Source organism: Anolis sagrei, chromosome X (genome assembly GCF_037176765.1).
Source record: "Anolis sagrei isolate rAnoSag1 chromosome X, rAnoSag1.mat, whole genome shotgun sequence".
Lineage (NCBI taxonomy): Eukaryota > Metazoa > Chordata > Lepidosauria > Squamata > Dactyloidae > Anolis > Anolis sagrei.
Genome location: NC_090034.1, coordinates 44,638,326 through 44,665,949, shown reverse-complemented (window position 1 = coordinate 44,665,949; position 27,624 = coordinate 44,638,326). Strand labels below are relative to the sequence as shown.

The 27,624-nt window shown below is 43.9% G+C and overlaps 1 protein-coding gene across 3 annotated transcripts in view; it reads right to left on the bottom strand.

The window, feature by feature from the left end:
- Window positions 1-8,870: 8,870 nt before the first annotated feature.
- Window positions 8,871-27,624, bottom strand: part of TBX5 (T-box transcription factor 5) — a 108,876-nt gene continuing 90,122 nt past the window's right edge. For all 3 annotated transcript variants that reach the window (XM_060785451.2, XM_060785449.2, XM_060785450.2), the window contains 3 exons: window positions 26,601-26,692; window positions 21,701-21,927; window positions 8,871-12,713 (listed from right to left, as the gene is read on the bottom strand). In XM_060785451.2, the coding sequence (XP_060641434.1) occupies window positions 12,127-12,713; window positions 21,701-21,927; window positions 26,601-26,692 (906 nt within the window). In that variant the 3' untranslated portion in view covers window positions 8,871-12,126. The remainder of the gene's footprint in view (window positions 12,714-21,700; window positions 21,928-26,600; window positions 26,693-27,624) is intronic.

Here is a 27,624-nt window from a genome sequence, read left to right as displayed (position 1 = left end):
GAAGACTCAGTAGACCAGAGGCTGAACATGAACCAACAGTGTGATGCGGCAGCTAAAAAGACTGATGCGATATTGGGCTGCATCAATCAGAGACTGAGGGAAGTATTAGTCCCACTCTATTCTGCTTTGGTCAGAATGGACAAGATGGAAGGTGTCCAAAGGAGGGCCACCAAAATGGTCCAATGTTTTGAAACCACAAATCCTTATGAGGAGAAGCTTATGGAGCTGGGTATGTTAACCCTGCGGGGTACATCAAAGCCATGTTTAAATATGTGAGAGGACGTCCCATTTTAAGAGAGAAAGCTTATTTTCTGCTGCTCTGGAGACTAGGACAGAATTAAGCAATAGACTTGTGTGTTTGATGTGGAAATACCCTTGATTTGGATGTAGTTCAGATGTTTAGCACTTTTGAAGCAAGTTCCAACACGCCTGCTTGCTGCCCAAAACCCGTGATTCTTAAGTTTCAGGTGTATTTGGATGTAGCTGTGACGGATCTAAAATACAAAGGGCAACCAAGCCCTGCTGAGAGGCAAAGCCAAATCTGTTGGCATGCCAATCAGGGCTGACAGAGGCGGGAGGGGGAGGCAGAGGCGGAGATCGCTAAAAAATCTTGTTTTTTAAAACTTTGAAAATTTGCCAAAAATCTGTGGATAAATCAAATGTTCTGAAATTTGGTGAGCTACCAGTGGTAAATGTGTTCTACCTCTGTAGCAAGTTTAATCAGGATAGCTCAAAAATGAGGGGGAGAGAAGCCCCTCAAGTTTCCCCACTGACAGTAATGTTTTCCTTAATGTGCATGTGTGACACCGCCATTAAAGAAGTACTTACGAAGATTCAGAAGTTTAGTAAATTTTTACCCCCAAAATTTGGAAAGGACTTTAGAAATGAAGCGTCAGCACCCCCTACTTTTGAACACAGTTTAGAAGCTTTTCTCTTTTTTTTGGATCGCACATGCCTATTAAGCAATTGATTCAAACTACAGGGGAAAATATTCCATATAACAATTCAGAAGAACTTCTTGGCAGCCAGAGCTTTTTGACAGTGGACTATGCTGCTTGAGAATCTGGTGGCATCTCCTTCTCTGGAGGTTTTTAAGCAGAGGCTGGATGGTCATCTGTCAGGAGGGATCGGATGGTGCCTTCCTGCCTAGCAGAAGGGGGCTGGACTGGATGGCCTTAGGATCTCTCCTAATTCTAGGATTCCATGAGTATTCCAGCAGTTTGAAAGATCAGCCCTCCTGCCACTCCAGTTTTGGAAGGTGGCCATTGTACTCATGTTTGCCATTAATGGTACTTCTGAGTCCTGGAGAATGTTGGGTTGGCATCTCTTCCCTCTCTAATTCCTTCGTAAGCAACTAGAGCCTCTCCTGGTGTCTGATCCATTCAACCTCACTGACGTCAAGTGGTCTCTCCTTGAGGAAGGGCATTGCAGAGGAAGGGCAACCACCAGCTTTCCTGCTCCCTCTTTCTCTCTTTTCATAACCATAGGACCATATCAAGTGATTTGTCTTGACAATCCAGTAACTCAGGAAGAACGGTGGGCTTCCACCCCACCCTCCAGAGCTGGAGTGGTGATATTTCCACAGAACTCCTACTTAAGTGAGGCTTACTCCTCATAAATCACAGACCTTTGCCAACTCACTTTTGATCAATCTTTTCCAGGTGTTCCTACCAGGAACCTGTCGAGGCCTTGGCTTGTCGGCTGGGGTTTTGATTAGTGTCTAATTATCTGATTATCTGCGCCTGTATATGGCCTTGGTGGGAAACCAAGTTCTGACAGTCTTGGGATTGGACTCGCGATGGCCGAAGGGGGGACACATTTGCCACGGTGTCGTTTTGGCCATTATAGGTCTTGTGGTTGGACATCCCTCCCCACAGTGCCTTGCTGCTAACAAATGATGCCTTCGGCAGAACATGTACGGAATAAATCGAACAAGGTGTTGCACTGAGCCGTCAAAGGCTGAAATCCTTGGCCAAAAAATATATATTTTATACTCATGGCAGCACATTGCAGCCAGTTCTCTACATCCGCTGCTTAGCTAAGTGTCTTACTACCCATCGAATGCCTAATGGTCTAGATTCAGAATCTCATGCGGAGGAGTACCCAAACTACAGTATTTGGTTTATTCTAAGATGCACATTTTTCCTATATAAACATCTCAAAAAACGGGGTGCATCTTAGAATCGCAGGTTCTTTCCATACACATAAACTTCAATATATACTTGGTATTGCCCAGGTATTGGAAAGACTGATTCCCCTTCTTTCATCCTGTCTTTCTCTTTCCCTCCTCTCATACCTTTTCTCCTTTCCTTTCTCCTTCTTCCCTCCTTTTACTTTCTTCCTTCTCCCTCCTCCCTTCTTCCATCCTTCCTGCCTTCATTCCTTCCATTCCCGGCTTCCCTCCTTATTTTACTTTCTCCCCTCTCCCTCCTCCCTCCTTCCATCCCTCCTGCCTTCATTCCTTTCATTCTCTTCTTTTTTCATCCTTCCTTACCTCCTTTTTATTACTTCTCCCTCCATTCCTTCCCCATTCCTTTCATTCCCTTCTTTTTTCTTCCTTCCTTCCCTCCTTGTACTTCCTTCCCCCTCCCTTTTCCCTCCTTCCATCCCTCCTGCCTTCATTCCTTCCATTCCCAGCTTCCTTCCTTTTACTTTCTTCCCCCTCCCTCCTCCCTCCTCCCTCCTTCCATCCCTTCCGCCTTCATTCCTTTCATTCTCTTCTTTTTTTTCTTCCTTTCTTGCCTCCTTTTTCTTATTTCTCCCTCCCTCCCTTCCCCATTCCTTTCATTCCCTTCTTTTCCTTCCTTCCTTCCTTCCACTTTCTTCCCTCTCCCTCCTCCCTCCTTCCATCCCTCCCACCTTTCTTTCATTCTTTTCTTTCTCTCTCTCTTCCCTTCCTTCCCTTTTCCTGGCTCCCGTCTCCAGCTCTGAAAGGGCCTATCTCACTATTTGCAATACGTCTCCCTTTCTGTCTCTTTCTCTTTCTTAAGGAAATTCCGGTCAGAAGGGATGAAATTCACATTATACCTCGATCAGAAAGGAAAAATGTTATAAGATTATGCATCGTTGTTATTTGATACCAGGATGATTGGCCAAAAGGCATCAAGGCATTTCCAATGAATGATGAAAATGCAAGCAACGGGTGGGATCTTTTTCCCATATGCGGTAGACTTGCGTGTCGGCCAACATTTTCTGGAGTCAAATACACAGTTTAATGCAAATGAAAAATTGATCAAGTGAATTTTCAGATGAATCCTGAACTGTATTTCTTTGGATTGGTAGAAGATTGAGAAGATACATGGCAAATGACTACAATACACAATTACAGAAGCAAGAATATTGTGTGTGCAGAAGTGGATGGATACAGTTATACCAATTGGTGTGCCTACAATGTAGAATGAATGCAGTTTGAATTCACTTGAACTGCTAAGAAATCACTTGAACTGCCATAGCTCAATGCTATGGAATCATAGGAGTTGTTGTTTAGCAACACCTATCATAAGTTACTCATTGGCAAGGGTTTTTGTGTTCCCCTTTGACATCAAGAAATTATAAAGTTACTCTGTATGCCCTATATAATTTACCCTGTAGACCCCAATTGATGTGTCAAACATCAATTGATAAGCTATCCATTGGCAGCAGTTGTGTGCAGGCCTGTAGCCGGGGGGGGGGGGGGGGGGGTGGGGGTGGGGGGGTGGGGGGTGGGTTAGGGGTTCAACTCCCCCGAAATTTTTCAGGTTAAAAAAACCCTGATTTACTCATGAATTTTAACTAGTTAACCAAATCCTCATGCTAAGTCTATGAGACGCAAAAAATTAAAAGTCCCTCCAGAACTGCAAGCACTATCTCAAGCAAATATTGACAATTTATTCACACTGTCATTACTTGCAGCAATAGCCGATGTAGTGAAGCAACCAAGTTGGGTGTGTGTGTGTTGAATGTTCTCATTAAGGAGGCCAGACTTGTTGGAGGTGGTTGACAGGGGCGGAGCTGCAGGCTATTGAAGGCTGCTCTGCCCCCCTGCTGTGCTCTTTGCTTCAGCATGAGCTAGGAGGCAGGTTTCAATCCACACACCCCCCCCCCCCAAATTTTCAACCCTCCCCGAATTTTTTTTCTGGCTATGGCCCTGGTTGTGTGTGCCTCTCCAGTATGAAGAAATGTTAAATTGCCCTATATATTCTGTATACCTTATGATAAGTTACACATTGGCAATGGTTTTGTGTGCCCCTCCACTGCCAAGAAATGAGGTTTATTTTATTATTTATTTATTTACAGTATTTATATACCACCTTTCTCACCCCTGGGGAGACTCAAAGCGGTTTACACATAAATAATGGCAAGATTCAATGCCTTAGGTTGGGCACCGATACGATGCCAATACAAACAATTACAATAGTAAAACCACAATTAACCATAAATCACAATTAAAACAATACATCAACAAGCACTAAAACAATAAAACAGTTTCGTCAGTCGAATCAACGTTCCAGTCAATGTCCCTCTAAAATGGTACATACATCTACTGTCCGAAGGCTTGGTCCCAGAACCATGATTTTAATTTTTTTCTAAAAGCCAGGAGGGAGAGAGCGGTTTCCCTATATACCCTATATATCCTACTAGCCGTCCCCTGCCACGTGTTGCTGTGGCCCAGTCTGGTGATCTGGAAAATAAAGTAATGAGAAAGTACTGTCTTCTAATACACTATATGTAATTTCTTTCTGCTTGTGGGTCAACAGTATTTGATTACGTTTTCTTGCCCTGGTGAAGGGAGTTGGACCGGATGGCCTTAAGTATTTTCTATTGGTCATAGGCGTTCTGTGTGGGAAGTTTGCCCCAATTCTATCGTTCATGGGCTTCAGAATGCTCTTTGATCATAGGTGAACTATAAATCCCAGTAACTACAACTCCCAAATGTCAAGGTCTATTTCCCCCAAGCTCCATCTGTATTCCTAGTAGGGCATATGGAATATTCGTGCCAAGTTTGGTCCAGATCCATCATTGTTTGAGTCCACAGTGCTCTCTGGATGTAGGTGTACAACTCCCAAACTCAAGGTCAATGCCCACCAAACCCTTCTAGTGTTTTCTGTTGGTCATGGGAGTCCTGTGTGTCACCTTTGGTTCAATTCCATAATTGGTGGAGTTCAGAATGCTCTTTGATTGTAGGTGAACTATAAATCCCAAGAACTACAACTCCCAAATGTCAAAATCAAAATATTTTCAGTGAAGGACATACATTGGGTTGTTAGGTGTATGCTGTCCAAATTTGGTGTCAATTTGCCCACTAGTTTTTGAGTTCTGTTAATTCCACAAACGAAAATTACATTTTTATTTATATAGATAATAAATTACTAATTGGCAAGGTTTTTGTGTGCCCTCCCTTCCGACACGAAGAAATGATAAAGTTACCCTAAATGCCCCATATAAGTAATCCTATATGTCCTATATATTACCCTATATGCTCTATATAAGTTATGCAATGCACCAGATGTGTCAAACACCCTATGATAGGTTACCTATTGGCAAGGGTTTTGTGTGCCCTTCTGACGCCAAGAAATGATAAGTTACCCTATGCCCCTAGTATCTACCTTATGATAAGTTACCCACTGGCAAAAAGTTTTGCATGCCCTCCTGCTGCCAAGAAATAACAATGATCTAAGAAATATCATTTCTCTGTGGCTTGCACACAAAGAGGTAGCCCGCTCATTCGGAGAGAGGGGGTGGAGGGGAAATGCAAACACGCCGAGCAATGTTATGTATTGATTCCACTGGCCAGGAAAAAAAGCCATAAAGCCCACATTTTTGAATCCGAAGCAGGGAGATTTATGAGGCTTTTGCAAATGGGAGTTGTATCTGAGCGAATCCCCAGAGCGCAGAAGCTCTAATCATGAACATACTCCAAGCATGGACACACAGTGGCCGGCCAATTGCTTCCGTCTGGATCCGGCTCCTGCGAAAAGACATGCCCAGGATTGAGCTGCCCCATCTGACAGTTGGGTAAATGAATTGCCAATTCATTCTGAGCTTGGAGGGGGACTCTCAAGCTATTTTATTTAGTTGGTCTTTTGCTTTCTTTCTTTCTTTCCTTTTTCTTTCCTTTCCTTTTTTTTTATAAATGGGAGCCTTTTATATACCTTTCTTTGATCAGCCGGGGCCTTGACAAATTATTTTTCCGAAGCATTTCTCCAGCCTTAATACCGGACAGAAGAAAAATGGATCCATTTCTCCAGCAGGATTTTTTAATGCATGAAAAAATATTAGGGCTTTCAAAATTCCTCCTCCTGATTTTGGAATGTGAATGTGTGCTTTAAGCAACCACGGAGAGTGAGATCCAGGCCGTGGATAGCAAACCTGAAGCATTGATACAGAGTCCCAATAAAAGGATACTGGTACCGGCCACAGGCCGCTTGTGGATCCGTGTGCCTGGCGAGATGAAGAAGCTATTCCAATGTTCCCAAATAAATCTCACCAATTTGAAGGAGAAGCCTTCAAATAGCCGGGGGGGGGGGGGGGGCTTGAGGGGCTTCAGCCCCCCCCCCCCCCGAAATTCTCATGGTGGTTCGCGAAAAGGCCTTACTGGTGCATTATTTAAACTGTTATGTTTATTCATATCATGATCTGATCACCATACTCAATATATCCCATATGCATGGGGGTATTGGGGTAATTATACAAAAGGTTTGCTAAGCTAGACCCTCTTTCACTCAGACTCAGCCCACCCCGAAACTCAGCCCCCCTGAACCCCCCCTGGAAAAAAATCACCCCCACCCCCCGAAACGAGATCCTGGCTACAGGCCTGACTGAGGTATTTTATTCAAGTTAACTGAAGTGGATGCCAGCTCGCGGTAATCTGCCAAAGTAAGCTGAGATGCCATAACATTGAAAAACAGACATTTTTATACAGTACAGTTCTTTGAAATTCCCACTCCTACCCCAGATGAAGCCAGCTTCGGCGTGATTGGTGGAGTCCTGTTGACATCATGATCAGCTGGGTGGGATTCCCTTGTGAGGCAGGTCTGCAGCACCGCCAGCCAATCAGAGAGCATTCCCCACTTTCAGTACAGATTTCCTCTCTTCAATGGCTGACGGGGGGGGGGGGGGGGGCAGGATGGAAACCAGACAAAGAACACATAGTTTTGTGATTGGATTACATTGTCCCAACTCCGGGATGAACAAAAAGAGACCAACAGGTCTCATGCTGATCAAAAGTTTCAATTCCTAGAACTGCCAAAGCTCAATGGTATCCTAGCAGTTGTAGTTTAACAAAGCCTTCTCCACCAAAAAGGGCTGGTACCTCAACACACTGAACATCCCAGGACTCCATTGCATTGTGCCATAGCACTTCAAGTGGTGTCAAGCGGTCTTAATTTGACTCTATAGATACAAGCCTTGATCTAAAATCCCTATCATCTCAACCTAGCCATAAAAACCCAACTTGCTTTGCACAAGCCACACTCTCTCAGCTTCAGAGGATGGCAATGAAGTCAATACCTTCCAATCCAACCTTGATCAACTCCTGTGATAGCAAGACCATAAGTTGGAGTCAATTTGGGGATGCAGAACAAGAAGTCTAGAACTTCCAGAGAACCAGATGATGATGATGATGATGATTGTTGTTGTTGTTGTTGTTGTTGTTGTTGTTGTATATGGTTAATACCACTATTCTGAAACAAAAGGTATTATTTATAGTTGGTCAGCAAATGCATGTAAGCATTATCTCAGAAGAAACAAGACTTTCTTCATAATCTTGCAATGAGTCCCCAGCTTCTTCTGTGGGTTCTATTGAAAGTTCCCATTTCTATTTCTTTCCTCATCTCAGAAGAGGCATCCCCTCTTGCATGACTTAGGTACAAGGTGTCATTTGTCAGGTACTTGTGTTTATTTGGCTATTTCTTTCAAAATGTGTCAACATAGTTGGAAGTGCCTTTTCTTAGTAGACCAGCTTTCCCTGACTCTGACTGTCATTGTACTGCAAATTCCCTCCGACCCAGTCACATGAATATTGTAGGATTGTAGCCCAAGAACATCTGGAGCAGTTGAGGTTTCCCATTGGGAAATGTCAACATTGAGATCAATGGCCATGGGCTTTTGTGTATTGTATTGTATTGTGTAGTGTAGTTACCCCCATATGGGAGTTGTGTTTTCAAGGTGCTGAGTGGTATCCATGAGCTACTCAACCAAGGCAGCAAACCTGGAACCCAACATACAACCCAATGTGCAATGTGCAGCCTATGGAAAGGCATCAAACACACCACTCTGTACCTTCAAGCTTGAATACCATGTGGATGTCCCACATTGGACAATGGCCAACCCCTGTACAGAGGGATTCAGGGTAGTGGGGAACATCAGTAGGGCTCTGTCTCTTTATCTGAGATTGTGCCATGCTGAAGATAGATAGCGGACATTGAATAGATCCTGTAAACCAGTGGTGTACAACCTTTGGTCCTCCGGGTGTTTGAGACTCCAACTCCCAGAAGCTCTGGGCAGCTTGTCCAATGGTCAGGAATTCTGGGAGCTGAAGTCCAAAACCCTTGGAGGACCAAAGGTTGGACGCCACTGATGCAAACGGTCTCTTGGATGTAGAGGTCTACCCCAATGAAGCTTCGATTTGGGCAGTGTTTTTTCTCTGAGTACAAAATGGTTTGTTGTGGTTTGAGCATTGGGCCACAACTCTGGAGACCAGGGTTCAAATTCAGTCATGCAACCCACTGCTTGACCTTGGGCAAGTCATGGTCCAAGGAAGGCCAAGGTCTTCTGAAGCTATTTTGCCAAGATATTGGCTCCTTCTGCTTGCCATATATTGTCAAAGACTCAAAGACTTGCCATAAAGAAGAGAGGAGGCTTGAAGAAAGAAAAGCCGGTGCCCAGCTACCTTGTACTTCATCGCACATGGTTTTTATTAACCATCAATTGCCACACACAAAAAAATATGGGAAGATCCAATAGCTAGAGTCCCGCCACCCCCTTCAAAACATACATGTGGACGTATTGGCATTTGGTCACCCTGCTCCCCATATATAACATTCACCCAGGTCCCTATGCGGTCATATGCTCACATGTACACCCTGTTTTTCTTCATTAGGGTTGTATATCATTTTGGAAAAAGTACAACTTGGAAAAAGACTAGGAAGGGGAGGTGGGTAACTGGCATCTCCTTAAAATAGCAAAGTCCCCCGCCAGCCGCTTTGCCCATTGTATGGCCTGTTGTGACTTATTAGAATACCTATTTGTCAATAAATACTAGTACCAATAAAATATTACATCCAAAGAACCCTGCAATGAGATCATTGTCTTTCCTTGACCTACACACAAGCTTCCCACCTAACTCAGCACTTTTTTTAAACACAATTTTGTTTAAACGTCGCCTTTAACATATGCAGATAATAGTTTTGCATTATCATTATCATTTTTTACAGAGGAAGGAAAAAAGAGCAAAAGGATCGTTTTACAACTTTGATTTTTTTCACCACCACCTTCATTACGGGTATATTTTTTACTTATTTTAACAATTGAGTTGGCATTGCTTTGGAGATGTTTCCATTTTAGAAAGTAAAGATGGGTGAGTTGAAACCCTGGAAGGAACCTCAATGCTTTGCTGCCATTTTTTGGGAGCATTCCCCAGTGGAAACTATTATTTAAATTGCCCTCACTTGTTTCAAAACTCTATTCATTTGCCCACATTGCGATCCATAATGTATTTACAGAGGCCATAGTGACTGGTCAGGCTCAGAGAGTATCAGAAAAGGGAAGGTGGACGGAATACTAAGGAAAAGATGGCATAGTGGAGATGATACATTTATAAGATATAAGGCCAAGTTGGGCGGACTTCAGACATAACAAACACCTGAACTCCCAGATCCACCAATAGGGTCAGATCCAGAAGACATCAGTTGCACCAGGGCCATGTTCTGCTAGGACTTGGTTTGCAAGTACCAGAACCATACTGAGCTCACCATCATTTCAATACAGAAGTCTGTTCTGGGTTATCCCACACTTCCTTACTTTCAGCTGCCAAATTTGGAGTGGTGGAAGTCATTTAATGGTTAGGAATGGCAAACAAAGATTAGCAGGAACATCTCCTGAACCTTGATCTATGGACATATCTATTCCATGACCTGGAAGCAGTTGTGTATGTTCATAGGCTTTGCTGGTGCACAGATCTTCCATGGATCAAGAGGAAAGGAAAGGAACGGGAACAGCCTTCAGTGAGAAGAGAAAGTAGGGAAGCCCAGGAATTCTGGGCCAGAAAGACTTTTTGTGAACAAATGAGATACATTCAGCTTGAAAATCAGGAGGAAGCTAAAAGGGGGAGGTCTTTCTTTTTCCTTCTCAGGTGATGGACAGTCACTGAATGTGGATGGTGAGAAATTCAGGACAAAGTAAAGACAGTACACAGTTCAACTGTGGAACTCACCACCACAGGAAGTAGTATCTTTAGCAAAGTATCCTTATCCATTGGCCATGCAACCTAGGACTGATGGGTTCTTCAACCCAACCACATCTGGGAAGCTGCACAGCATCCATGGTTGGGCTAGACTTTGGTGTCAAGTCAAGCCTTTTAAGGTCCAAACTAATCACATCCTGCAAATTCTGATGTCACCAAGAATGGCAGTGGAGAGCTCATCTGCCACCCATAGGCCTCACCCAATGGGGCATGGAGGGAACGCTGGAAGAAATGGTATCTTAGTGGTGCATTTTGGCACAGTACAACAGATGTGCAATGCATAGCCTTGTGCAAATGCATGCATAGGTCCCTGCACATTGATGTGCAATGCACAGCTGTGCATAATCTGCTTCAGTCCCACTTTGGCAAAGTGGGACTGAATGTGGCTCTTCTGCATAGGACAAAAATACCCAACTACTTACCTAGGGGAAAGGATGCCTGCAGAAGACACCAACAGACTCTAATGTTCAGCTACTGCTGATGTAGCAGATGTTATAGAAGACGGGATGCTACATACGTGGCTGCCATTGGAAGTTTAACTGAACATCTAGCTTGGTCCGAAGAATAACATTAAGCTGAATATCTAGTCCAAAGCATCTTCAGGTCACAATAAACCTACAATCTTCAAAGGCACCATGAAGCTGATTGTCAGTCTGAATGGATGATGCCTTCATAAGCTCCCACATCCAGGGCCATCGTAAAGCCTCATCTCCATTCCATATATAAAAGCCAATAGGACTAAAAGTCGAATAGTTTTCTTTTTCAACAGCTGCCCAGTTTAGGGGGCTTGGGGGCATCACTTTTTCAGCCAGCTATGAGCAGCTTCCATTGAAAGTCACCGGATCCCCTTGGCGAGCGTCTCAAGTAAAAGAGAAGAGAGAAGGCTCAAACCAGGAAGGGGATGGGGGGGGGGGGGGGGAGACAAACATGAAGAGGCTCTTTTGGCAAGAATGATTTCATTCTCATTTTCTCCAACGTTTGACACATCACAAAATGACAAGGGCACCTGATGGTAAGGCCAAAATGCACTGAGCTAGACATTGGTATCAAACCATTTGGCCTCCCCAGCATTGAAGCCTTACACACCCTGCCCTTTTCAAGCCTCTGTCCAAAAAAGGGGAGCTGGTTCTTTGCTGAGAGTCTCCAAAGAACATTGAATATAGATACATATATATATTATTATTTATTATATAACAATGTCATCATCAACACAAAAGAAAAAGACAGAGAGGAAGAAGAAGGGGTAGGGGAATAAAACGCAACTTATTCTAGTGTTGTTGCTGCCATTGTTTTCCCCGAGCGCTCTCTTTCTATATTCTTGCCCAATGCCCAACGCAACTAAAACCCAAAGGATCGGTGGTGGGAGACGCAATGCAAACAACGTGGCTATTTCTGAGTGTGATAACAGTGGTGGTGAATGTGTGTTTGTGTGTCAGGGAGGAGGCATGGATCAGTCGATCACAACAAAAGCCGAGGAAATACAATACCATGGTCTGCCCTCCCCTCCCCGGAAGATAGGACACAGTCCAGTTCTCGAGTGTTGGTTTTTATATATATATAGAGAAAGATAGATTATATATATAGATATGAACATTCAGTTAAACAAGTCTGGGGAAAACACTCCTCATTTTGCTGCGGCGGACCCCCAGATCCCACCCGACTCTGCTCTCCCTCACATTGCCTGGTTAGCTGTTCTCATTCCATTCTGGCACCATGCCCACTCCATGGACTGAATGATACTGGTGCGGAGATAGGGTTCGGGGCACCCCATGTGAGTAAAGGAACTCGGCCGGTTGTAAGCCACTGGTGGGCGACTGGAGGCCCGCTTGAGGTCCACACTGCCGAACAATAGGCTGATGAGGGACGGCAGTTTGATGCTGGAACATGGCGTGGGTGTCCCCAATCTGGGGCGAGGTATGGTTGGCGACGGTGGCGAGGCGGGGCATCAGGGGGCCCGAGGTGAAGTGGGCCGAGAAGTGTTGGTATGGCAGGCGGTCCATGGGTTGCATGGCCGTGACAGTGCAGCTGCCGTAGGAGGGCACTGGGGGCCAGGTGTTGCAGCTGATGTCTTCCAAGCTGGGCACCGGCTCAGTGGCTGGGGCCGAGCTAGCATACATACAGGCTTGGCGTTGTGCGGACTCAGTCCTGTATGTGCTGGTGTTCAGTCCCTGCTGCTGGGAGTAGCCAGAGCGGTAGAAGGACTCATCCTCCTGGGGAGAGGTCTCCATGTAGGGCTTCTTGTAGGGGTGCTCTGTGGTCGAACATTCCTCATCTGCCAGGAGACACAAAAGGACATATATTTAAATGAGTGGGAACAGATGTGGAAAACAAATATTAAATTGACAAGATGACCTGGACTACAATACAATACACAACCTTTATTGGCATACAACAACAAAATCACAACACAAGCATCTATAGTAAGGGGAAGTCACAGATAAAAAGGAAAGCATTAATAAGAGTTACTAATCTCAAGAATAAAATGTGCAACAGTCTCACAAAAGAATGCATCAGAATTGTTCAGAATATAGTGGATTGTAGAACTGTGAAAAAAATGGAATTCCCATATTTCATCCGTGTATTATCATTGTTGTTGTTGTTTATTCATTCAGTCGCTTCTGACTCTTCATAACCTCCTGGACCAGCCCATGCCAGAGCTCCCTGTCGGCCGTCACCACCCCCAGCTCCTTCAAGGTCAAGCCAGTCCCTTCAAAGATAGCATCCATCCATCTTGCCCTTGGTTGGCCCCTCTTCCTTTTTCCTTCCATTTTCCCCAGCATCATTGTCTTCTCTAAGCTTATTTATTTTATTTATTTACTTTGCTTATATACCGTTGTTCTCAGCCCGGGGGCGACTATCTTCTCATGATGTGGCCAAAGTACTTTATCTTTGCCTCTAATATCCTTCCTTCCAATGAGCAGTCAGGCTTTATTTCCTGGAGGATGGACTGGTTGGATCTTCTTGCAGTCCAGGGCACTCTAGAATTTTCCTTCAACACCACAGTTCAAAAGCGTCTATCTTCCTTTGCTCAGCCATCCTTATGGTCCAGCTCTCACATCCATAGGTTACTATGGGGAATACCATTGCTTTAACTATGCGGATCTTCGTTGCCAGTGTGATGTCTCTACTCTTCACTATTTTATCGAGACTGGTCATTGCTCTCCTCCCAAGAGTCCTCCCAAGAAGTAAATGTCTTCTGATTTCCTGGCTGCAGTTTACATCTGCAGTAATCTTTGCACCTAGAAATATACAGTCTGTCACTGCCTCCACATTTTCTCCCTCTATTTGCTAGTTATCAATCAGTCCGGTTGCCAGAATCTTGATTTTTTTATGTTTAACTGCAGCCCGGCTTTTGCACTTTCTTCTTTCACCTTGGTTAGAAGGCTCCTCAGCTCCTCCTCGCTTTCAGCCTAAATATCACATTTAGGGCATTCAAAGAATGGGGAAATGTTTCAACAGAGGCCAGGTCACAAGAACAAATCCTATTAGAACGTTCCACGTTTTTATATCTCCCATCCAAAAGAGCTGACGGCAACACATTACATCATGCAGTAGCCAAAGCTCTCCTCTGGGTGGGATGAATCAAAATGTGAAGATAAGCACGGAATGAATGACATGGTAGAGGAACAAGTTGTCTTTGCTGCAAGAGTCAGATTACGAAAGTCAAGATCCAAAAGTCTGCTCTTGACTAACTTGCAGGCTTTCTCATTTGTGAGCATTAAGAGTGCTTCCAAAGACAGGCCAATTGCTTCGATCTTTCTGAGAATCTGCTGTTTTGGACTACGAGAAAACTTCTACAAGATGGTGTGTAGATGGTACATGACACTGGAAACACTAACCAAGATGGATCTAATTTTTTTTAAATGTTTGTTGGAAATGTCAGCAAACAGAAGGAACCCTTTAACATATGTGGAGAACATGCCCTAAAGCCAAAAAAAAATCTCCATTATAATACATAAGAACATGGAGAATATCCTAAAAACTAAGGTACCACTAGAGCTAGAAGCATTTCTGTTGGGATGTATTGAAACTTTTGAAACTTTTTTTTATATATGATGACTGCAGCAAGGATTGTCTATGGTTATAACTGGAAACAAGAAAAGATTCCCACCCATGATCTATGGATTACAAAAATGATGGCTCTGGCAGAGATGGACAAATTGACTAAGCTTATACAATCAACAGAGCCTCCCAAATTTGAAGAAGAATGGCAGCCTTCTATTGACTTTTTTTTAAAAAAAGAGAAGAAAATATTAAAAACGGTGGGTTTTTATACATTAGTGTGAGCAAGTAACTATTGCATAGATTTAGGAATAACAAGATAAGAAAAAAAAAGGAGTTGGTGACAAGAACAACAGGATCCCCAATGATACCCAAGGGATTTTGGAAGATTAATCTTCAGACCCACTAAGACAAATTAACAAATGCTACGTCCAGCAAAGGACAAGAGGGATCCTCTCACCTCTGCAGGAGTCTACTGTATACCATGCAGCTGTGGACAAGTCTACATAGGGACCACCAAATGCAACAGCACCCAGATACGAATCAAGGAACATGAAAGGCACTGGAGACTAATTCAACCAGAGAAGTCAGCCATAGCAGAATACCTGATGAACTAACCCAGGCACAGCATACTATTTGACAACACAGAAATGCTGGACCACTCTAACAACCACCATTGCCACTTGCCTCCAGCAGACAAGGGCTCTTTCTCCCACCCTGGACATTATTCCACAGGCATATATAAATCTCACTTGCCTAGTTTCCAACAGACTTCACAACCTCTGAGGATGCCTGCCATAGATGTGGGTGAAACGTCAGGAGAGAATGCTTCTGGAACATGGCAATACAGCCCGAAAAACTCACAGCAACCCACAAAAGATAGTTTCTTTATTATGAAGATGACAACAGTGACAGGGCAGGAAGTACTAGATGGGGCTTTCTATTTTCTATTTTCCATTTCTCAATTTTCCTATTTTCTTTGCTTCAAATACACGTTATACCCTCTTTTCTCTTCCTCTGTTTTAGATTAGGCAAGTTTTTTCTTTTTTCTTTCTTTCTTTCAACATTGTAGAAATCTTTTTTTTGTATTGGATGACTATGAAAGATGATAATATGTTTTTAAAAAGTCCCTGTCTAACAGCCATTCTTGTAGCCTTTCCCACTCCCTGTACTTTACTAATAAAAATCATATTGCAAAAAAAAGGGACAAACGGATGGTATGCATGACCCATAAAGAAGTCCCACTTCTCATGCGAACACCTATTCACCAGACCAAGGATGTCTGATGGGGCCCCTTCTGGACCTTTAGGATTACAACACCCAGAATCCCCAATCCCTCATCGTGTTGACCAGGTCTGATGGAACACACGCATCAAGCCAATCCTGACCGAGACCACCTTTCACCTGGAAACCAATGCCCTCAGTGTGGGAGAAGATGCGGATTAAGAATAGGGCTCCACAGTCACCTACGGACCCACCAGTACACTGATCTTGGAAGACTATCCTACTTGGACAACGAGGGATTGCCTAAGTAGTAGTAGTAGTAGTAGTAGTAGTAAGAAGTAGTAGTACAACTCTCAGGATTTCATAGCAATTCATAGCAGTTCAGTCGATAGTGTACATGCATCTGTAAAGGTATCCATGTTTCCTCCTCCCTCTCCAGCTGAGGACTGCAACGACGTCTAATGCAAAGGGCAATGCCTACATTTTGCCCCCCATCGTCATCACACAATTGACTCCGCACATTACCAATTCTGCCGCCAGCGCTAGCATCAGGCAGCCACTGTGCCAGCTCTCGGTGCACCTCTATGGTTCAGGAGGTTGCTCGACTGTTCCGCACCAGGGAGAAGAGACAGGAAGGCAAAGGAAGGAGTCACCGCAGATCTCAGTGGCATGCATAATGGCGGTGGCAGGAGCCGCCAGGGCTGGTTATGCAGCGGTGAGGAGCAGAAGGCCACAAAACAGGGTTGAAAAGGCCACCTCCAGCCCCACACACTGTATGGTACCCACCCTTTTCCCAAGGAGTAGGGGGTCCGCCACCCTCCCTGTCTCTAAATGGCACTCCTGCTGAGACATCAACACAGAAGAAGCACTGCCAGAAGTGCCAGCGGAAAGGGCAGCTACATTGGCGGCCAGTCGATCGCCTTCCTTTCAACGGAAGCTAGGCAGGCTCCCGAAAAGAAAGATGTCCTGCTCTCGCTTGCAGGCTCATAATGATGATGATAACAGAAACTGTCATAACGTGAACCGCAAGACAATGTAAGGACAAGCATTGTTTGCCAAGTGAAAGGAAGGCATGCAAATGACATGGAAGAAGGGGGGAAGGAAGGGAGAACATGATAGTGCCCAGTTCTTCTGTTTAAGGGCTCAAGAGGGTACCGAACAACTAGTTGCATGCAACAGAACTGCAGGTGGTAGGAAGACCGAAGCCTGTTATGTAAGTTGGCCAAGATACTAAAAGGTCTGGAAATCAAGCCTACAGAGAAATTAGAATCATAGAATCATTGAATTGGAAGAGACCTCATGAGCCATCCAGTCCAACCCTCTGCCAAGAAGCAAGAAAATTGTATTCAAAGCACCCCCAACAGATGGCCATCCAGCCTCTGTTTAAAAGCCTCAAAAGAAAGAGCCTCCACCACACTCTGGGGCAGAGAGTTCCACTGCTGAACAGCTCTCACAGTCAGGAAGTTCTTCCTAATGTTCAGATGGGATCTCCATTCTTGTAGTTTGAAGCCATTGTTCTGCTTCCTAGTCTCCAGGGCAGCAGAAAACAAGCTTGATCCCTCCTCCCTATGACTTCCTCTCATATATTTATACATGGCTATCATATCTCCTCTCATCATTCTCTTCTTCAGACTAAACATGCCCATCTCTTTAAGCCGCTCCTCATAGGGCTTGTTCTCCAGACCCTTGATCATTTTAGTCACCCTCCTCTAGACACATCCCAGCTTGTCATCATCTCCCTTGAATTGTTTACTTGAGCAGGGTAAGCTTAGTCTGGAGAAAAGAAAATAGAGTGGCAACACTATAAAGCCATTAAGGAGAATGTGACTGGGGTAAGGCCATGAAGTCCATCTCCAAAACTGGGGTGGCTTTTCAAAAAGTGGCTGGACAGCAGGTCCCATCTGTCCTAGGAAAATGGATGATGCCCTGAGGATCACAAGTTGCCCTCATCTAAGATCAGCTAAACATGAACTCTTCCGTGTGCCTTCTGTTTTCTGTCTAAACATGGTAGTAGAACATTATGGACAGGGCATTTTGTGCCCTGGGGATGCCCCGCTTTGGAGGCATTGAAAATGCTAGGAGGATGTGGCCTCTCTGTGATGAAAGCACAGAGACTTTGATAAATGAGCCTTCGGATGGGCTTGAGACGTTGCCGAGATAGCAAGGAGACAAGACACGCCAGCCTTCATCCGCAAGCAAGCGAGTGGCCGGGTTGGCTGGCCAGCGAGATAGTCCTCGCTCTTCTGACAATGCAAGGAAATTAGATAACAGGGAGGAAAGGAGCCAAAGGGAGCCACACACACACAGAGTGGGAATCCCAAAACTGGACGGAAACCTTTGTTGTAGTTTCTTTTATCGTTTGGGGATGTCAGAGTCAGATGATGGATGGGTCTCGTGTGACCAGGATATGCCAACGTTTTGTTCCAAAGGGCTGCTTTCGGAGATTCTAGGGAAAGGGAAGTTGGGGAAGACTTAAGGTTGGACAGCTCCATGGAGAGCCTCAGCAGCAAAGCCAGAGAGGGCACACCATTGCCACCTGCAAATCATGGGACAGAGGAACCAAGGCCCCTTCCACACAGCCCTATATCCCAGAATATCAAGGCAGAAAAACCCACATTATCTGAGTGTGGACTCAAATAAACCAGTTCAAAGCAGATATTGTGGGATTTTCTGCCTTGATATTCTGGGATATAGGGCTGTGTGGAAGGGCTACAAAGCTGGCCATGTTCTTTTAGCAGAAAATCCCATCAAAAGACATTGGAGACCAAAGTTCGAATCCCCCCTCAGCCTTGGAAACCCATTGGATAACCTTGGGCAAGTCCCACCTCTCAGCCTCATTAGAAGTCCATAACAAAATTCTGAGTAAATCTTGCCATGAAAATAATAATAATAATAATTATTATTATTATTTTATGAAAGTTTTTAATTATTATTTAGATATGTTTCGACTGTTTCAGTAATGCTTTGGATAACATTGGGGTTTGATTCTTTTCTGGACTTTTGCCAAATAGGATTAACATTAATACAGGTTATTTGGATTGTGCCTTGGGGGAAAAGCAGAGTATACATTCAAGAAGTTGATCAATACATACAGCATCCATCTAAGCACAGTATTGCCATCTCTTTCTTTCAGTTGGGAGACGTATAAACCCAACTCAAGGACTGAACGCATGGAGCTATGCCAGTGTTTCTCAAGCTTCCTAAGGCTGCCACCCCTTAATACAGTTCCTCATGTTGTGGTGACCCCCAGCCATAAAATTATTTTTGTTGCTACTTCACAACCATAATTTTGTTATTGTTATGAATCATAATGTAACTATCTGATATGTAGATGCATTGTCATTCACTGGACCAAATTTGGCACAAATACTCAATACGCCCACATTTGTATACTGGTAGTGTTGGGGGGGATTGATTTTGTCATTTGGGAGTTGTAGTTGCTGGGATTTACAGTTCACCTACAATCAAAGAGCATTCTGAACTCCACCAAAGATGGACTTGAACCAACTTGGCACACAGAACTCCCGTGACCAACAGAAAATACTGGAAGGGATTTATTTATTTATTTGTTTGTTTATTTATTTATTTTTAACTTTATTTGTGCCCCGCTAGCATCTCCCGAAGGACTCGATGTGGCTTACAAAGGTGGGCAGTAGACCTTGAGTTTTGGAGTTGTACTTCACCTACATCTAGAGAGCACTGTGGACTCAAACAATGATGGATCTGGACCAAATTTGGCATGAATACTCAATATGCCCAAACATGAACACTGGTGGAGTTTGGGGAAAATAGACCTTGGTATTTGGAAGTTGAAGTTGCTGGGATTTATATATTCACCTACAATCAAAGAGCATTCTGAATTCCATCAATGACAGAATTGGGCCAAATTTCCCACACAGAACCCCCATGACTAACAGAAAATACTATGTTTTCTGAGGGTCTTTTGTGACCCCTCTGATACCCCCTCATGACCCCCCCACGGGTCCCAACCGCCAGGTTGAGAAACACTGAGCTATGCCTTGCTAAAGCAAATATGAAAGAGATCTCATCCAAGTAGGAGAGAATAACTTATAGATGCGTGCTTTTGGCAGGTGTGGAAAGGATTGAATTATTCTTCTCCTTTATGAAAGATCTTGCGGCATATGGCTTTCAGGAAAGGAGGCAAAAAGGGGGGGGGGGATCGGGATATTAGATTGGTCAAATACATTGCGCTGTTTTTGTGTGCCTTCAAGTTGTTTCCAATGTCTGGCAACCCTATCATGGGGTTTTCTTGCCACAATCTCACTCGAAAGGGGTTTGCCATGAGAAGGCCGAGAGAATGTGACTCACTCAAGTTCACTCAGGTCAGAGCAAGGCTTCAAATCCTGGTCTCCGGAGCCATAGCCTGACACTCAAACCACTACGCTATCTCTACTATCAAACATACATCTAACCTTATTGCCAGGGGCCCTTGCCAAACTACAACACTCAGGATTCCATAGTGTTTCGCATTCAAGGGATGTCAAACCGCACCCCCACCCACCCCCCCCCCCACCCCCCAGAACTGCATTTAAACTCAAGACTTTTCCGAAAAGAAAATACTAATTCAAAACATGTATTCAAATTGAACTGGGAAATGTTCAGCCACTGCTTTTCAAACATTCCCATTTTGTCCAGCTGGCTCAAAACGTCTGTGTAGTCTCTTGAAATCACTGGAAATTTCACCCTTCCAAAGAACCTTGCACTCGCTCTTTTGGTATTGGAATTAATCCTGAATCCTTTTCGGAGGCCTCCTGGCCTGATAAGTTATCTTTATCTCAGGCACCAGCTATCTTGTCGGTTGTGGATTCAGCTTCTCTAGAACTATGTGGCCACCTTCTCTGCGTTTCATCTCCATTGCTCTTTGTTAATATGCACTGAAATGACTGTAATTGTTGCTGCTATAGCACCACACTTGCTGGGAAGCTGCCTGAAGAACAAACATTGTGGAAGGGAGAAAAGAACTAGAAGATAAAGGGAAGCTCATGGGCGTGGGGGTGTGGGGAAGCACTCCCGGTGCATCTGCATCTGCACTGTAGATGAATGCTGTTTGACACCACTTGAACTATTCTGGCTCAATGTGATGGAATCCTGAGAGTTGTAATTTGAACAAGCCTTTTGCTTTCCCTGCCAAAGAGTGCTTGGGGCCTTACCAAACTATTTATTTATTTATTTTTGTTTGTTTGTTTGTTTGCCATATTTATATACTGCCCCTCTCAACCCGGAGGTGACTCGAGGCAGTTTACAGTCGGCAGTCAATGCCCCCAAACAACATAAATACAGTTTAAAACATTACATATAATATAAACCATATAAAAGCAATAAAACAATAAAAACCATAAAACACAAGTCCTCAGTATCTCATCACATATTACAAATGCCAGGATTCCATGGCAGTTCAAGTGATGTCAAATTGTGCTCAATTTACCCAAAGTTTCTCAGAAGGTTTTTTGTTCCCCCTCCAAAAAGGCTTAGATGTTTCTTCACTCTGACTTCTACACCTGTAATTCTAGCTTTCATGCTGGCAATGAAAGGTACAGGAGCCCTCTCCAGTTTTCAGTCTGGCAGTTAAAGGTACAGGAGCCATCTCCAGCTTACAACCTGTTAATTAAAGGTACAGAAATCCTCTCCAGCTTTCAATCTGTTGATGAATGATACACAATCCCTTTCCAGCTTTCAATCTGTTAATTAAAGGTACAGGAGCCGTCTCCAGTTTTTAATCTGGCAAATAAAGGTACAGAAGTCAACTCCAGCTTTCAATCTATTAATCAGCTGCTTTGAGTCACCTTGTGTAGAGAAAAAGTGGGGTATAAATAAACATAAAATAATAGTTACAGGATTTCCCTCCAGTGTCCAACCTGGCAATTAAAGCTACAGAAGCCCTCTTCAGCTTTCAATCTGTTTATTAAAGGTACAAGAGCCCTCTCCAGTTTCCAAACTGACACCCCCATTGGCCATGGCAATGCCAACTTTCACAATCAAGGCATTCTTTCTGAGCTCTCCCCGAGTGCTCACCTTTTCTCTTGGTGCAATGATAAATCTGGCCGTGCTCCTGGGACACAGGGTAGGGGTTGGTTGGGGGAATCAGGTCCTGGGAGGTGCTGGACACGCCGTTCTCACACTGGAACTGAGATCCAAGGTTAGATGAGGTCGAGAGAGCCCTGGTCTCACCGCTGAAAGGGCTGTGGTTGGAGGCCACCTTCTGCCGTACCGTACTCCGGGGAACCACAGGATACTCCTTGCTGGAAACACAGGCCGAAGTGGGAAGGGGAGTATAGTGTACAGTGAAATAATCTTGTCCCGCACTCTGAAAACATAATTTCTTCTGATAATGAACTCATATCCATTCTCAAAACCAGAGCCATTGCTTAAAGAATAAAGCTTCAATGATAGCTCAAGTGAACTAAGAAGGTCTCCACGGTCAATGGATCACTATTGGCTGTAGAGTCATGCTGGAGGACCTAGAGATTCCTATAGAGGTATTATCTCAGATAAAAATAAAAATATTTGTATTTTCCCACATTTATGAGGTTCCTGTGCCCCTAATCCCCTTACAGCCACTGGAAAGGAAGTCCAAGTTCTCTGTCTATATTTTTAACCCATATCTACGTATTCCTTTTTGATGCTATCTCAATTTCTTTCCTTTAGCTTCCTTTTTCCTCTTTAATGGGTGTTTTGTTCCATTGTATGAAACTTTAGTTCTATGGGGAAAATCTCAATTTTTAAAAAAAATTACAGACAATCCCCAAGTTAAGAGCAAGATCAGTTCTCTAGGTTTGTTCTTAAGTTGAATTTGTTTGTAAGTTGGAATATATATATATATATTCCAACCCTATCTATCTATCTATCTATCTATCTATCTAGTTAGTTTTGGATAGCATAGGGAAGGGTAAACACCCCTGTGGTCTTTCCTTTGCTTCCTGTGCTCCTGTTCAGAAGTTTCCATCTCATTTTCTGTCCCTGTGATAAATGGATTTTGAGGAAAATGGCTTGTTGTGGAAACAATGATTGGAAACAATGATTGGAGACCACTTTTTCCCATGATGATAACTCTTTCAGGAGTGAATTTCCTTTCCGAGGGGTAGATTTCTCTCACTTCCTGTTGTCTCACCCCTGTTCTTAACTAGGAGTCATTTCTAAGTCAGATGTTTATAACTCAGGGACCACCTGTATGTCAAATAGGAAGGGACTCTATTTTGATCATTGGGGGAACCAGCCTTTCTTGGAGGAACTTTCCCCATCCAAGGCCCATGTTCTGTTGGATGTCTATCCAGCTCAGATCAGAGCAGGGGATCCTCCTTGAAAGAAAGCTGTTACTAAGTTATAACTATAATGATAATAATAACTTTATTTTTATACCCCGCCACCATCTCCCTGAAGGGACTCGAGGCGGCTTACAAGTGGGACCAAGCCCAGAACATACAACAAAATACACCAACTAAAAACACAATTGAAAACATAGTAGCATATAACAATCCAATTAAAACAATTAAAAACACAGCAGGGTATAAAAACCTCATTAAAAGTGTAACAAACCAAACTCAACAACCAGTCACCTGGACAATCTCATGATCAGACTAGAGAGAGCTGGGCATGGGCTTTTGCAAAAAGCAGACTAGGGCCAAGGTTAGGGGTAAAGTGCTGAGAACAACTGTATTGTATATAGGGGTGGGCATTCATGAACAGGGACTAACCATCATCAAATGCACACTGTAACATCCAGGATTTCAAATCCCTACAGAAGGTGAGAAGAGTGGAGGCTAGCCTAATCTTCCTAGGGAGGAAATTCCAGAGCCAGGGGGCCATGACCGAGAAGACTTTCTCTCTTGTCCCCACTAACCAGACTGCAGACCTGTGATGGTGGTGGAAGCAAAGGAGGGCCTCCCCGGTAGATATTAGAGCTCGCGCCAGTTCATAAGGGAAGGTGCAGTCACAAAGATAGACAGGACCTGAACCATTTAGGGCTTTGTAGGAGATAACTTGCACTTTAAATTGGGACTGGAAGCTTATCGGCAGCCAGTGGAGCTGCTTTAGTAGGGGCGTCATCCACTTCCTATAATTAGCTCCAGTTAGCAACCTTTGCACCAGTTGCAGTTTCCAAGCCGTCTTCAAAGGCAGTCACACGTAGAGTGCATTGCGGCAATCCAATCTGGATGTAATTAAGGCATGGGCCACCGTGGCCAAGTCAGATTTCTTGAGGTATGGTCAGAGCTGATGCACAAGCTTTAATTGTGCAAAAACCCTCCTGGCCACAGCCAACGCTTGAGCATCAAGTGTCAGTACTGAATCCAGGAGGACCTCCAGACTGCAAACCTGTGTCTTCAGGGGGAGTGTAACCCCATCGAGCACAGGTTGGCACCCTATACCCTGATCAGTCTTGCAACTGACCAGGAGGACCTCTGACTTGTCTGGATTAAGCTTCAGTTTGTTAGCCCTCATCAAGTCCATCACAGCAGCCAGGCACTAGTTCAGGATCCAAGGGGCTTCCTTGGAATTCGGTGGAAAGGCGTAATAGAGTTGAATGTCATCTGCATAAAGATGGCACCAAGCTCCAAAACTCCGGATAACCTCACCCAGCAGTTTCATGTAGATGTTGAAAAGCATGGGAGATAGACTAAAACCTTGTGGGACCCCACAGATCAATGGTTATGGGTCCAAGCAGGAATCTCCCAGCTTCACCAACTGGGCATGATCCTCCAAGAAGGAGAGGAGCCACTGCAAAGCAGTGCCCCCAGGACCCATTTTGGAGAGCCGCCCCAAAAGGATACCATGGTCAGTGTCCAAGAGAACCAGCAAGGACACACTCCCCCTGTCTAGCTCTCTGGGGAGGTCACCCACTAAGGTGACCAAAGCTGTCTCTGTACCATGACCAGCCCTGAAAACAGACTGTGACAGATCAGATAATCAGTTTCATCCAAGAATTCCTGGAGCTGAAAGGCCACCACTTGCTCTAAAACCTTGCCTAAGAAAGGGAGATTAGAAATTGGCCAGTAGTTGTTTTTCTCAATTGTGGGAACAAACACAATGAAGAAAGTTCCAGCGGATGGCACTCATACATTTTGAGAAGAAAGAGGGGAAGGCCTCTCATACGGTGGCCAGCTGTGCCGAGAGTCCCGAACCTGGCTCTCATCTTGCAAAACCTCCCTTGAAAGAAAGGGAAATGCCCTGGACCTATAAATATATATGCACAACGAGATAGCGCATTTAAAACAATGAGAAACAGGTGGCTCTTTGTGTTTGCAGAAAGCCGACATGGATCCACTCACATCGCTTACATGTCATGCGCATCCGACGGCCACGGTTACATTTCACGTCAGGGGCAAGTCAGAGTCAGAGTGGGCCACCTGGTCATAATTTGATTATTTTGTATAATTATTGGAATTTTCTTTCTCCCCAAATTGTCCACGCTTTGGGAGATAGATCAAACAAGTGAGAAAAATCAAAGATGATAGATAATTTTGATCAAATTCTAAAATATCTGCCAAATGCTGAGCTGCCAAACTAAGTTCAGGACCCTGGAGAGCTCTTTTGACCATCTGAAATAAAATTGAAAGTAGAGTCCAAAGTAGAGTCACTGCCCCCTTCTCTCCGCTCACAGCAAGTCCATCTACACGGAAATTCTACAAAACCACAGCGCTATAACTCTGTAGAATCCTGGGGTTGGTAGTTTAACCCTAAAAGGTTTCAGCTGAGGATCTACAAAACACCTCCAATCCTCAAATTTCCTCAGATGGAACCAAAGCAGTTCAAGAAGACTGACAATCCGGGAAAGAATTGTCCAAAACCAAAGCTGCCTTCTGCCCCCGACCAAATAATATGATCTCAAGCAGAACAGAGATGGTACACGGAAATTGTAGTGCAGGGATGGGAAGACAGTAGGCTTGCTGGATCTTCTTTCTTTGAAATGCTCTCCAAAAAGCATAAGAGGAGATTATTGGATCAGACTAAAAGGCGTATCTATCCATCTACGCCAAAAGATCTATGTATCTACTCCGAAAGGTCTATGTTTCTACTTCAAAAGGTCTATGCATCTACTCCAAAAGGTTTATGCATCTACTCCAAAAGGTCTATGTATTTACTCCAAAAGGTCTACACATCTACTCCAAATTGTCTATCCATCTATGCCAAAAGGTCTGTCCATCTACACCAAAAGCTCTATCGGTGTACACCAAAAAGTCTATGGATCTACCCTCAAAGACCTATTGAACTACCCCAAAGACTTATAAATCTATTCCAAAAGGTCTGTCCATCTATGATACACCAAAAGGTCTATGCATCTACTTCAAAATGTCTATCCATCTAAGGTCTATCCATCTACACCAGTGGTTCCCAACCTGGGATTCCCCAGGTGTTTTGGCCTACAACTCCCAGAAATCCTAGCCAGTTTACCAGCTGTTAGGATTTATGGGAGTTGAAGTCCAAAACATCTGGGGACCCGCAAGTTGAGAACCACTGATCATCACCAAAAAGTCTGTCTCCTTACTCCAAACTTGTCTATCAATTTACTCCATAAGGCCTATCTACTTCAAAAGGTCTATTTCCTCCAAAATGTCTATCTACTCCAGGTTTCTGTTCACACTGAGGTCAATCTGTCTTCTACAAGAGCTTTCTTCTCATGTTCCTCCACAACTGGCATACACTGTCATGGTTCCATACTGTGGAATCCTGAGAGTTGTAGTTTGGTGAGCGTTTATCAGAGAAAATGAAAGACTTTGTACAAACACAATTCTCAGGATCCCATAGCATGGAGATGATGGCAGTTCAAGCGGCATCAAACTGCATCCCTTAGGTAGTGCAGATGTACCCTGAGTTTTCAAAGCAACTCATCCCCATACATGGAGAAAGATTCCAAAATTAAGAATATCTGGTGGATGTCCATGTCCCTCTTTATCGAGAATCCCTCTACAAATATTACCTTTGCATCCTGGACATTCGGTGCAGCTCCATGTCGTCACTGCCTCTAAATCCTTTTGCAAAAGGGTTGTTTTCAATCTTGAGCTGGGTGATCTGAAAGGAAGTGCCGGAAAAATATGCAGTCAGATCTTTGTTTATTCGGACTGCGAACCATCAAAAGATCAGGCTAAGTCTCCTTTTTCCAAAATACTTGGGATTGGAAGTGCTTTAGATTTTTTATTTTCCCTCCAGTTTGGGAATATCTGCATTTCCATATGTCCATCATGAGATCTTTTACAAGTGGGACCCAAGCCTAAACCCAAAGAAGTTTCATATATAATTTATTGCACACATAACTCACTTTATACCCAATATATTTTTATGCATGAAACAAAGTGAGGGTACATTGAATCATCTGAAAGCAAAGGTGCTGTGGTCTTAGCCAGCCATATTAATAATTTTGGGATTGGAGTATTTTGGGATTCCGAATAAGGAATGCTCAACCCATATTAGCAATTGTTACAGGGGGGACTGAAAGTGAGAGGTAATGATTTAAGCATTGGACTATGTCTCCAAAGACTGGGGTTTGATTCCCTTCTTAGCCATGGAAACCTGTGGGCAAGTCACACTCTCTCAGCCCCAGAAAAAACTGTTATCAGGTCACACTTTAGGGTCAGAGATGGCTCAAAGGCACACAATTCAAAGTGAAGATGGAAGAAAAAAAGCATTCCTCGGTTAACTTGGAGAATGTTTTGCCCACTGGAATTTTTATGAGTCAAGGTTTGGGCAACCAGAGTCATGCCGGGGGGGGGGGGGGGGGAGATAGTTGGCAACTTCAATGCAAATGGATTTTCCTTATGGAAAGGAAACTATAAAGCGGTCTAGGATGACACTCCTGGGATAAAAATGGCACAAAAGCCCTTGCTTATTAGACCATTTGGAAGAAGAGTCACGGTTAGAATGACATGTGGTTCTACATCGACCAATAAACTGCTTTTCTGGCAGATAAGCAGAATGGATTATGAATAGCCTGTAAACTTGAAATA